Below are 12,261 nucleotides of genomic sequence, written 5' to 3'. Positions count from 1 at the left end.
ATCTTGATCAACTTTACTGACTTTACGAGAGCATTCAATGGTGACCACAGACAGACCCTGTGGAATATTGCTAGAAGCTATGGGATACCAGACAAAGCTGATCAATATAATAAGGAGTTTATATGAAGTCGATTCATGATAAGATTGGATACAGCTCTGGGTGAGTGGTTCAGTATTTTGACAGGAGTTAGACAAGAGTGTGTTATCACTACTCCATTAGCAATAGACTGGGTGATGAAACAGGCAACAAAAGGCATTATGGATGGTGTAAGATGGTTAGCAGAGATGAGATACACAACCTTGACTTTGCCGATGAAATTGCTTTACTAAGCATGACGTGGACCAGAATGCTTGCCCTTACATCAGAGTTAGAACAGGAAGCAGCAAAAGTTGGATTGAAAGTAGATGCAGAGAAAACCAAGATTATGAAGGAAGTAAGATGGAAACAGATGCAAGGCTGTAGGTGGGGATGGAAAATAAATTGAACAGGTAGAGTTCTGCTATCTGGGGAGTGTGATGACATTTGAAGGTGGCTGTGATACAGACATTCATATGAGCCTAGGAAAAGCAAACACTACTTCTGGAAGAATGAACATCTGGTCAAACAGAGGTTTCTATGCCAAAGTAAAGATTAGATTATACCATGCAGTTGTATTAAGCATGCTGCTGAATGGAGTAGAGAATTGGACAATGACAGTGGCTAACAAAAAGAGACTGGAGGCTGCCCATTACAGATGGCTGAGCATGATATAACACATTTCATAGAAAGACAAAATAACAAATATTAGAGCAAAGGTGTAGACAGAACAGGACATATTAGAAAATACTCTCAAAAAAAGAAGGTTCAGGTAGTTGGGACATATATACCATATGGAAGACGGGAGGCATACTAAGCAAACATTGAATTAGGTACCCACGGGAGAAAAAAACAAAGTAAGCCAAGAAAGAACTTGCAGAAGACAGTGACGGAGGATATTGAATGTGCTGGCATCACCTGGGAGGAAGTACCACAACTAGCAAGCAACCATAGTCAGTGGAGGAACTGGACTTCCTGATGTGTCAGAGACACAGGAGGAACTAAGATCTAAGTGTGATGGTTCTTGTGGTGTACAGGACTATGAGTCACCTTGTTACACCTCTGCCTCCAGCGAAAAGGAGACTTGCTGGAGCTTAACTGGGTGTCAGCTCCCTGACATCACCAGCCTGTTCGCCAGCTAACCATGCTCTTCTGGGCAATGCCAGCCCTGACTTTGCCTTGCAGGTTAACAACAGGTGCCCCGCAGTCTTCAGGCCCCTTTGACACGATCCCCTATAGCGTCTTGCCCATTATCCACAGAACACTCAGAGAATCACCAGGTCTGCTGTCCCCAAGGGAACAGTGCACACGCCAGCTTGTGTGATTCAATGCAGGATCAGCACCTGGCTCGATATCACAGCACTGAGATACACTGATAGTGAAAACAAGAATACCTGTATTACTAAAGACTCAAGATTCAAGAGATAGTGAGTAAGGATAATGGAAACAAAACGTTATGTATAAAACAAAATCATCACATGCTTTCTAGAGACTAAACTTACCAGGCTAACCTCCTGTCTAAAAATGTTTACCTCCCCCCCAAAAAATAAAGTCATGGGGGCAGCATTTCAAAGGAGGTTAGTTGTGATCCCATTTTCACTAATGCAAACATACTGCCCATTTACTGTCTAGGTGTAAGATAATGAGGTGTCTTTTTTTTTCCCAGATAAAGTCCAGTGAACCCTTGATATGTATCTCAAGATAATCCTGTGCTGTGTTTCTCTACCTGTTAGTTCCTTTCTGAAATTCTAAAAATCCTTCATCTGCATTCAGCTTAAATAGGTGATGGGAGACCCATTGTGAGTGAGACAATACTTAATGTACATTTCAACATAGAAACCAGTGAATAAACATCCCTTGTCTAACAGAAAACCTGTTTGTCAACTCTGCCTTAATAGAGACTTTAAAACATATTTTCAGTATGTTCAGTGTATATATATATAAAACTCCTTATAGAGTATCCTTATGTAGTATCCTCATCTTTACCCCGGCTTTCATTCAAGACCTCACACAACATTCATTGGTGAACTAGAATGTACATACTGAGAATCAGGATATTTCTGTAACCCCCCTTGCCACTTGGCATCAGAAGTCTTGGGTCACACTAAGGTCTTCTTATTTCTGGTTATCTTATTATCTCACCCTCATGCAGAGACTAGCAGAAAACGCAGACTGAAGTGGTGCATACACCATTGGTACAGGGGGGAATTTAATTCCCAGCTTTCCCGGGCTTACCATTTGGTATTCAGTTGAAGAGTAAAAAATAAAAAGGCCTGAATACTTTAATTTCTGGTGCAAATCCTTTTGAAAAGATAGTGTTTAAATAAATCACATTTGTAGAAATGGCTGCTGATATTTTCTGTCAGGTCAAGATTACCCACTCCCTATGGTAAACCACAAGGAAGCCAGTGACCGTAATCTGCAGCTCATGAAACAGGTCAGAGAAGAACAGTATGGAACAGCACAGCTCACAAGAGGTAAGATAAGCTAAGAGACTGCACATTCAGTGTGATTGCAATACAAGTACTAGCCATGGCTGTGAATTAAAATGTGCTCTTTCAGTGTGATTGGAATTGTGCAGATAACTGATCATTAGAGCTCTGCACAGGTACAAAAAAGTGTATCTGCAGCTGCAATAATTAACTTGTATCAGACCATGATCTGCACTCCACATTTTATATATATCCATATTGGCACCAGCACCCTATCTCACTGTTAGAGCCCTGCGCGGATACAAAAATTTTGATCTGCATCTGATGCATAATCCGCAAAGAGGGTAAACAATACAACCACATCCGCAGATGCAGATATCTGCAGATATAAAGTGGATATATGCAGATTTGCAGGGCTCTACTGATAATAAAACGCGCTCTTAGCCACAGTGATATTGTTCAATCCCAGCTGGTGTTAACTCATCTTAAGAAAGAGTTTTAATAATTATTATTATAATCAGTTACTCTCTTTGAAATGCCAGATGTGTACTAGTTGTTTTTAATAATGTGAACATTATAATATGCATATAGTAATATTATGGATTTTACTTCATCTCTCGATTTGTAAGACATTTCAGAGAGATTTGCAAATGGATTTATAAATCTGCACCTGGCCGTGTACTCTAAACCTACCTTTGTGGTTTCAGTACTCGATTCAGCAGGGTGCACTTAATGCGATTCCACACCTGCTCAGAAGGACACAATGAATTATAGATTGTCATAATTCAGGGCAAATGCACCTGTATTCCCGCTCTGTGGTCCAGCCAGGTCACCCACTCTTAGGCTTCTCGATCCCCAGTCAATACCTCTCTTGGGCGGAGACATGTGCCGCTTTCCTTCTGACCTGGGTATTTCCAGGCTGCACAGCTCCTAGCCTACACTGCGAATTCCCCAGCAAAGTCAGACTGCCTAAGCAGGTCTGCTTTACTTCTCTCCTCAGAGACTATAAACAGTGTAATTATCCACAGTTAACTTACAGCACAGCTCTTTCTGCTAAAGCATTATAGAGAAAACACATTAAAAACAGTAAAAGAACCCACACCCATGCTCTGTACCTGCTCCAGTTTGAATTCATCCTTTTTAAACATGGGAGACCAGAAATGCACACAGTATTCTAGGTGAGGTCTCACCAGTGCCTTGTATAACGGTACTAAAACCTCCTTATCCCTACTGGAGGTTTTAGTACCGTTATACAAGGCACTGGTGAGACCTCACCTAGAATACTGTGTGCAGTTCTGGTCTCCCATGTTTAAAAAGGATGAATTCAAACTGGAGCAGGTACAGAGAAGGGCTACTAGGATGATCCGAGGAATGGAAAACTTGTCTTATGAAAGGAGACTTAAGGAGCTTGGCTTGTTTAGCCTAACTAAAAGAAGGTTGAGGGGAGATATGATTGCTCTCTATAAATATATCAGAGGGATAAATACAGGAGAGGGAGAGGAATTATTTAAGCTCAGCACCAATGTGGACACAAGAACAAATGGGTATAAACTGGCCACCAGGAAGTTTAGACTTGAAATCAGACGAAGGTTTTTAACCATCAGAGGAGTGAAGTTTTGGAATAGCCTTCCAAGGGAAGCAGTGGGGGCAAAAGATCTATCTGGCTTTAAGATTCTACTCGATAAGTTTATGGAGGAGATGGTATGATGGGATAATGGGATTTTGGTAAGTAATTGATCTTTAAATATTCAGGGTAAATAGGCCAAATCCCCTGAGATGGGATATTAGATGGATGGGATCTGAGTTACTATAGAAAATTCTTTCCTGGGTATCTGGCTGGTGAATCTTGCCCATATGCTCAGGGTTTAGCTGATTGCCATATTTGGGGTCGGGAAGGAATTTTCCTCCAGGGCAGATTGGAGAGGCCCTGGAGGTTTTTCGCCTTCCTCTGTAGCATGGGGCATGGTTGACTTGAGGGAGGCTTCTCTGCTCCTTGAAGTCTTTGAACCATGATTTAAGGACTTCAATAGCTCAGACATGGGTGAGGTTTTTCATAGGAGTGGGTGGGTGAGATTCTGTGGCCTGCACTGTGCAGGAGGTCGGACTAGATGATCAGAATGGTCCCTTCTGACCTTAGTATCTATGAATCTATGAATCTATAACAAGCTTACCAGAGATCAACTCCAACAAGGGCTCTGGCAGGTGATCAGTCCTTCAAACCCCACCAAGGGGTTTTCTGCAGTCACAAGTTAGTAACCATCTTGGCTCAGTACAAGAACCTTCATGAGTAGGTCAAGTCCTTCCAACCCTTCCCCAGAAGAACAGGGGCCTCCCTTGGAAAAGATGGTCCTGTCCATTTGTTAGATCAGAAAACAGCCCCTGAGTCAGTTTAAACTCAGGCTATTTATCCAAAAGTCCTTTCTTTGTCTGCTGGTCTCTAGAGAATCCAGTTTGAACCAGTATGTGCAGCTTCTTGATCAGGTGGTACCTCTCTAAAGGTTTTACAACCTGAGTGAATTTTTCTAATCACCTCCCACTGTTCTGAATTCCTGTCCAGGCTGTGCATACCATCCTCCTTGGAATCACATACAATCCCTAGCCACAATGATACATAAACTTAATATAGTAAGATCTCCCAAAGATGATATAGGAAATTGCTATATCTGTCACACAGGTGATACACATAAAATAATCCTGTATGTATCCATCCATATGCCCCTTACACCGAACTACAATCTCACCAGCCAGTATACTTCATCTGTACAGCCAATATAGATTTCATACCACCAGTTACATACTGTAAATACTGATCTACAAATCTGATCACCAGTGGACCAAATGATTATTTCTGTATAAAATGTCTTTTAACAATGAGGAATGCGGAGTTCTCATTTCTTCTTTATCCATTGCACATATACATAGTCACACAAATGCACAAAAAAATTGTGACCAAAGAAATGGGGGAATAGGAGGGAATGGGTTCATTTATGCTGTCATTGAAAGGATTACAACTTTATGGGAGTGAATGGAAACAGAAGAAAGTGCTGTATGTGCACAGACATTGAAAGGGTTACATTTGCTGAGGAATGTAAAAATGAAATGGTTAGCTCACATAAACTGAGTGTTCACAAGGGTTAATCAGAACCATCCAGATTTCCAGAGATGATATATTAAGTATCCATTTTGTTTTGGGAAGAACAAAGGATCATGATGTACTTTTAATATGGGATTCAGTTAGACTCCTTGGTTTATTACACTCTAAAGAGACCTTGAGTTCATAAAAAAATGTGGACTGAAACGTTTGGAGTATGACTGAGCAGATTCCTTCCCAAAGGTCATGGATTTTGGATGATATAGATGGATATAGAATGAAAAAAAGATACAGGGCTCACATTTTACATTTCTTGAATAAATTTATTGTAATCTTGTGAAAAATGCTAGGTGATGTCAGAATGAAATGCTTCTGTCAAATATCAGCCTGAGTTTGTTTGAAATCATAACTTACTGGGCTCTTTCTAGAACCCGTGCCTATTCTTGAGTGTGTCATATTGATGTCAAGGTCTTATTGTTAGTTGTTAGTGTTAAACCTAATAGAATTGCTAAGTACATCTGTTTTTAAAGACGTGTTTCAAGGGGCTGCAGTGAAACTAAGGAGCCTTTATTGAAAGATGCTTAACATGAAGCTTTTTCATTCACTGTAGAGTTATAAAACTCTGTTCAGCGTTTTTGTTTCAGATCATTAAAAATATCATATTTATTCTAGGTAGATTAAACTTTTCCCTCCGATGCCAGGCTTTCTAGGGAATTAATTTCCTATTTCTGTGGAAATCTATAAACTTCCTTGTTTAAATTTATGTTTGGCATATAATTTGTGCCATAGGCCCACTCTTCCCTTAATACAAAGTGAGATTTTACCAAAGTAGGAATTTGTCCCATCTTGCTGAATGGTAAATTAGGAAGTCTGAATTTGTCAATTTGAAGCCAAGAGGTAAAAGAATTTCTCTTAGCTCAGAGATATTCCAGCTGAGCCATCAGAAAGACAATTTTATCTTAGGTATCTTAAATTGTGGCTGTGGTCTGAAAATTCACTGCAAAAATGGCCTCCTCTTACTCGGCTGATCAGCTTTTTGTGTATATCAGTGCCTCTGAGTAGGTTATTCCAAGCTAATGGCTAGAGAGGGCTTGGCAACCGTTTATGCAACCTCAACAAGTGAGGAGGACTGAAGATCTGCCATTTGCCTTCTAGTGTGCCGCCTCAGAGCTGAGCTCTGTGCCCCACAAATATTGGGCATCCCCCAGAAACCTGTCAGACATTGTACTAGATTAGATGTTCCATTGAATTGATCCAGTATGACAGCAGGTGGGATACAGGACTGTATATAGCATTGATCTGATCCAGTGTGGTAAATTACCTTTGAGCTAACCACACGTGAAGATTTTAGCCTAGAGAAAACTCTTTTGAGAAAGTTATGAAAAAGTTGGTTACAGAAAAGCCTTTGACAGAGTCGAATGGAGTTGCTGTCTTACAACACTAAATATATTAATCTTTTCTCTTCTTTGCTAAAATAGATTAATTCCATATATAACGAATCAAGGAGTCAGAGCAGACATTGTATAGGCATGTCTGAGAGATCTTCTCAAACCCCTTGTGCCCCACACCATTCAGATTCAAGAAATAGGTGAACATTTTCAATCAAATTATTCTAATTCCTTCCTGCAACTCAAGCCTCAATTTTTTCTTCCTAATAATTTTTTTCTTAATGCTATAACTATGGAATTTATGTTCATAGATCAGAATATACCATGCTTAACTAATGAGACTCAGTGAAAGATGTTCAGCTGATGTAAACCTGCATAGCTCTTTTGAAATGGAGCTCCCTTGATTGATATCTGCTGAGGATCTCACCTAAAATATTTTGAGAAATGCACTTGATGTAAGTAAATGTGGTGCTTGTGCTCCAAATGTGATATATTGGATAAAGAAATCTGAACCACAAAAATTATCTGGGAAACTTCTCTGGGTACTCCTTTCAGTTGAGCTGTATATGGGCATGGGGGGTCTGCTTGCGCAGATCCAGGTGCAGGATCAGGGCCTTAAAGCATAACATTTGCTCAATTTCTTTTAACGTCTGATAAAAAATCGTGACTCTAGAAACAAGTGTATATCAAAGGGAATCAAATGTTGTTGGAGATCTTATACAATAAACCTGAGACTGCACATCGTATGGAGATGTGTAAAGCTGTAAGACAGCTGATAAAGTATAAATAGCTAGTGAATGAACAATTGGAATAGGGAAATAAAAGTTTTTGATCAAAGGTATCTCTCCTGGGTCATCTTTTCTGAAGATGATTCCACGCAGAAGTTTCTCCACATTCTTTTTTCTTTGGTAATTGTATGTATCCTATGGTAATGGAAATCTGAAAGGTTCTGTCGGTACCTGAATATATTTGAGAAATTTCACAGAGAACTGGTTTATAGGCTGTGAAACAAGATCTTTTAAAAAGCCCTCTCTCTCACCTATCCCTCCTCCCATACACACAAACAAAAAAACCCTCTAGAAGTCATTGGCTAAATACAGTGGTGTGAAATAGGTGGCTTCTTTCATATTATTTCACCTGGGCCAAATTCCACATTCCTTGGTTATGTTAAGTAGTACTTACTCAGAAGACGTGTCCCGTTAAACTCAGTGGCAGTGAATAGTATTCATTCCAACTAAGGATGGAAGAATGGGTTTCAAAGTGAATACAATGAAAGGAGGTGTCTCTGATTCCATTGCTGACGAAGTAGAGAGAGAAAGGGCTATGAATGACCGCTGAAATTACAGCTTCCTTGATTCCGCAGCTTCTCTGGAGAATATGGATGAAAACCCAACTAGTCTGGATTAGCCTGAACTCACAGAAAGTTTTATTATCCACTGTGCCATCCAAGGCACCACTCAAGGCCCACGTAAGCCCTTGAAATACAATTTAAGTGATGGGACCAGGTTTTGTGCTGGCCCCTCTGCACAAGGGGAATCCCACCCAGAAATACAGCTACAACAGTATCATTAGATCTAAATGTCCTCCAGTGATCAGTGTAGATATTCCATAATCAAATATACAGTGATTGATAGTTCTAAGCATCTATTTATTAATTTGTATGTTCAGACAGAACAAATCATTCCCATTCCTGCACATTACCATGCCAAGATGAATGCATATTAGCTGTTAGCTCCTCACAGTCAGAACTATACATTCACCAGTTAATCCCCCCACCAACCATGTGATATAGGCAAGTATTATTATTTTCCCTATTACACAGATAGAAGTGGCTTGTCAGTGTCAGAGCCAGCTGTGAAACTACAGAGTTCCTGGCTCCCAGATCATTCATATTGCCTGTAAATTTAAGACGTTTGTATCTGAGCTCCGTAATTTCACCTACCAGCAATCATCACTGAATGTCACCTCTGATAGAGCCATAGAAATAATAATAATACCTAGCTCTTATATAGCACTTTAAGTAAGTTTCAAAGCACTTTGCAAAGGAAATCAGTATCATTATCCCCATTTTACAGATGGGGAAACTGAGGCACAGAGCAGGGGAAGCAGACCTTCCAACAGTCCCAGGTCTTTCCTGCTTTGACCCCCAAAATTCTCTGTCTCAGCTGAAGTGAACATTTCCCCCATTCAAGGCCGGGGGGAATGACAGTTTGCCTTAGGACCTCAAATTAAGTGGCATTGTGACCTGGCACATAGGGTTGCAGAGCCACTCAGGTTTGGTCCAGCTGTCCCTCTGTCTCCATCTACAGAGGGGCAGATGGGCCAAACCTGAGTGGTGCTGTGTCCTGCTTTAGCCACTTGAAATTTGTGGCGGTGTGGGGAAGTGACTTGCCCAAGGTCACCCTGCAAGACAGTGGCAGAGCTGGAAATAAAACCCAGGTCTCTTGAGTCCCAATCCAGTGCTCTACCCACAAAGCTGCTTTTGTGCAGTGGTTTTATGCTTTTCCTTTTTCTCCCCCACCCTAGATGACATGGATGATCCAATGGAAATCGGGCTAAAGCATGAACTCTCTGAAGAAAATCCACAGAAAGGAAAACGTGCCCGGAATAGAGAACAGACATAGATTCTGTAAGGACTTACCAAGATCTGCAGAATGGCAAAGAGAAGATCCAGACTTTTGTTGGGGGAATCATGTAAATAGTTAGTGATTGTACTGGATGAATGGCTTATACTACATTTAAGCGCAGTTGGGAACATTTAGTGTGCACCAGCACGTTCTACACAGACCAACTAATGCGTAATGCAGTGCACTTTAAAAATCCCACTCCTACCCCAGTGTTTACATTACTGCTCTGTGTAGACCAGCCCTAAAATTGCACTTGGTTGTGTGTGCCAACCCTACCTGTGGGCTCACAGTGCTTGATTCAGCAATGTGTACTAATGTGCAAGTGGAAATGTTAAGCACGCATGCAGTCCCATTGGTTTCAATACAACTACCCGTGTACTTAAAGTTAGACGTGCTAAATACCTTGTGAAACGGGGGCTGCCACCCAGTTTCCTATAGCAGCACTATGTGCCATCACAGTAAGTTCCTGCAAAAATATGGGATAAAAAAATATGGGAAATACGGGATTTTTTTTTTAAACTGGATGCAAGCAAAAAGGCACTTTAAATTGAAATATTAAGTTTGTGAAATTTCAAAGAGAAGTAGAGTAGCCCATTGTCTAGTTGGAGGTTTTATTTGGGGAGGAGGTTGGTAGTTTTGTTTTAAATAGATTTTTGTTGTTGTTGAAGTTTCTGACTTATGCAAAGTGGAGTCCAGAGAACAATCCACCATTATGCATGGTGTCTTCCTGTGTCTCTGGGACAGCTCCTTGAGGGACTGGTGGGAAGGGCAACTCCATCAGCAATCTGGCATCTCCAAGTTCTTCACCCTAAAGAGCCCATGAACCTAGTACAGAAATGGCACGAATCATGACAATCAATGGGCCATGGAGAGAGGTCAGACATTTCTGATGATAATGCTGGATCATCCAGTGGCTTTTGACAATGCTCATTTCTGGCACATCTGCAGGACCTGGCAGGAATGAATAAAATCCCATAGCTACACAGGCCTGAAGGGGATCAGTCCTGTCACCTGTGCTGTACAAAGTCTACATGAAGCTGCTGGGAGAAGAGATGGCATGTGGATGATATTCGGCTCTATGGTTCTTCGTCAGACACAGTAGTTGCCAGGGGACCTGGATGAAAGCCAGTTCTCTAAAGCTTATGTGGGAGAAGATGGAGGTGCTGCTCATTAGCAAGGGAAAGTATTTTTGAGCAGAAGCATTGGTGCAATTTGTTACTGCTCCATCTGCTCAGATGTGGTCAACACCCACAGTCTTGGGGTTTAATTAGATTCCTTACTGCTCCTAGCCGTACAAACTGCATTAGTGTCCAGAACTCCTTTGCCAACTGCAGGAGGAAATGGGGGCTTGGATATGGATCTTGCCTCATCATAGTCAAGGTGTTGTGGGGTGACGACTCAGCGGTGCGGCGCCTCCTGCTAGTTGTCCTGGGAATCAGCCCTTCCAGCCAGGAGCGGCCTCTGCAGCCGGTGTCTCGCCTGCTGCTGGCCCCCATGTCCCTCCTGGACCCTGGTGCCCTCCTCATCCGGGTTCTGCCCCAGCAGTAACCCACAATCCAAGTCTCCCCACCCAGGGGATCCCCCAACCCTCTACCCCCACCTTGCCTCAGTGGCCACTGCCAGTCACCATCTAACCCCCGCTCCCTGGGGCAGACTGCAGTCTATGAACCACTCATCATCGGCAAGGGGGGTTGACCAGCTGCCTCTGCCTATCTCTGGGCTGCCCCTCTGCAGCCCCAGGACCGTTTCATAGGCCTTTCACTAGGCCTGCAGCCTGGGGCTTTGCTAGGCTGGAGCTCCCCAGCTCCCTCTGCCCTTCCCCAGCACTGCTCCACCCTACGTACCCTTCTTAGCTTCCCAGGCAGCCAGGTCCTTCTCTCTCTAGGAAGCTATAGAGAGTGTCTGTCTTTGCTTTTGGCCCACAGCTCTCTTATAAGGGCCAGCTGGACTCTGATTAAGCTGGCCACAGCTGTGGCTGCTTTCCCAATCAGCCTGCTTTTCCCATTCACAGCCCCCTCCTGGGGTGCTTTAACCCCATCAGAGCAGGAGCGGGGTAGTCACCCCGCTACACAAGATGTCAGTCATTACTCACAAGCTCCATATGGCCTAGACCTAAAATCTCACTACCGAAAAGAGCACCTTTCCATCTCTGACCTATGTTTATCAAGAGCACTGTAACTAACTGTCTTAAAGGTGACACTTGGGATAGCCAGAGGTAGGACCTTTAGTAGCAGTTCAATACCTCTGAAATTCATTATCACCAGAAAATGTATTGTTATGTCAACAGGTGCTGATCTCATACACATTAAATAATTGATGTACAGATGCTCCCTGAGTTACGCAAGACCCGACTTACGCAAATTCGCACTTACGGAAAAAGTTCCATAAACCAGAAATAGGATTTTGAGTTGTGGAAATTTTTGTGTAACATATGGGTATATGTTTCCGACTTACGCAAGGCTTTCCAGAACGGTACGATTGCGTAAGTCAGGGGGTGTCTGTGTAGCCACCCAGGATAAAACTCTCCATAGAAAGAGTTAAAATTAACCATCTAGTCATTGTACCCAAGCAGCTAGTAAGGGGATTGTGTGGGTTAAAACACTCTCTTGTGGGCAGTTTAACACTTTCTGAAGTTCCTTTGTGTTGT

General features: G+C 42.2%; 1 protein-coding gene across 3 annotated transcripts in view; it reads left to right on the top strand.

Annotated features, from left to right (window-relative positions):
* LOC119846382 (cryptochrome-1-like) overlaps positions 1–10,279 on the top strand; it is a 43,399-nt gene extending 33,120 nt beyond the window's left edge. For all 3 annotated transcript variants that reach the window (XM_043500474.1, XM_038379981.2, XM_038379982.2), the window contains 2 exons: positions 2,443–2,553; positions 9,514–10,279. In XM_043500474.1, coding sequence (XP_043356409.1) covers positions 2,443–2,553; positions 9,514–9,611 — 209 coding nt within the window. In that variant the 3' untranslated portion in view covers positions 9,612–10,279. The remainder of the gene's footprint in view (positions 1–2,442; positions 2,554–9,513) is intronic.
* The last annotated feature ends 1,982 nt before the right edge of the window (positions 10,280–12,261 follow it).

The sequence above is a fragment of the Dermochelys coriacea genome, chromosome 21 (genome assembly GCF_009764565.3).
Source record: "Dermochelys coriacea isolate rDerCor1 chromosome 21, rDerCor1.pri.v4, whole genome shotgun sequence".
NCBI lineage: Eukaryota > Metazoa > Chordata > Testudines > Dermochelyidae > Dermochelys > Dermochelys coriacea.
The sequence above is the reverse complement of the archived record's forward strand: the minus strand, read 5'-3'. Positions and strand labels throughout refer to the sequence as shown.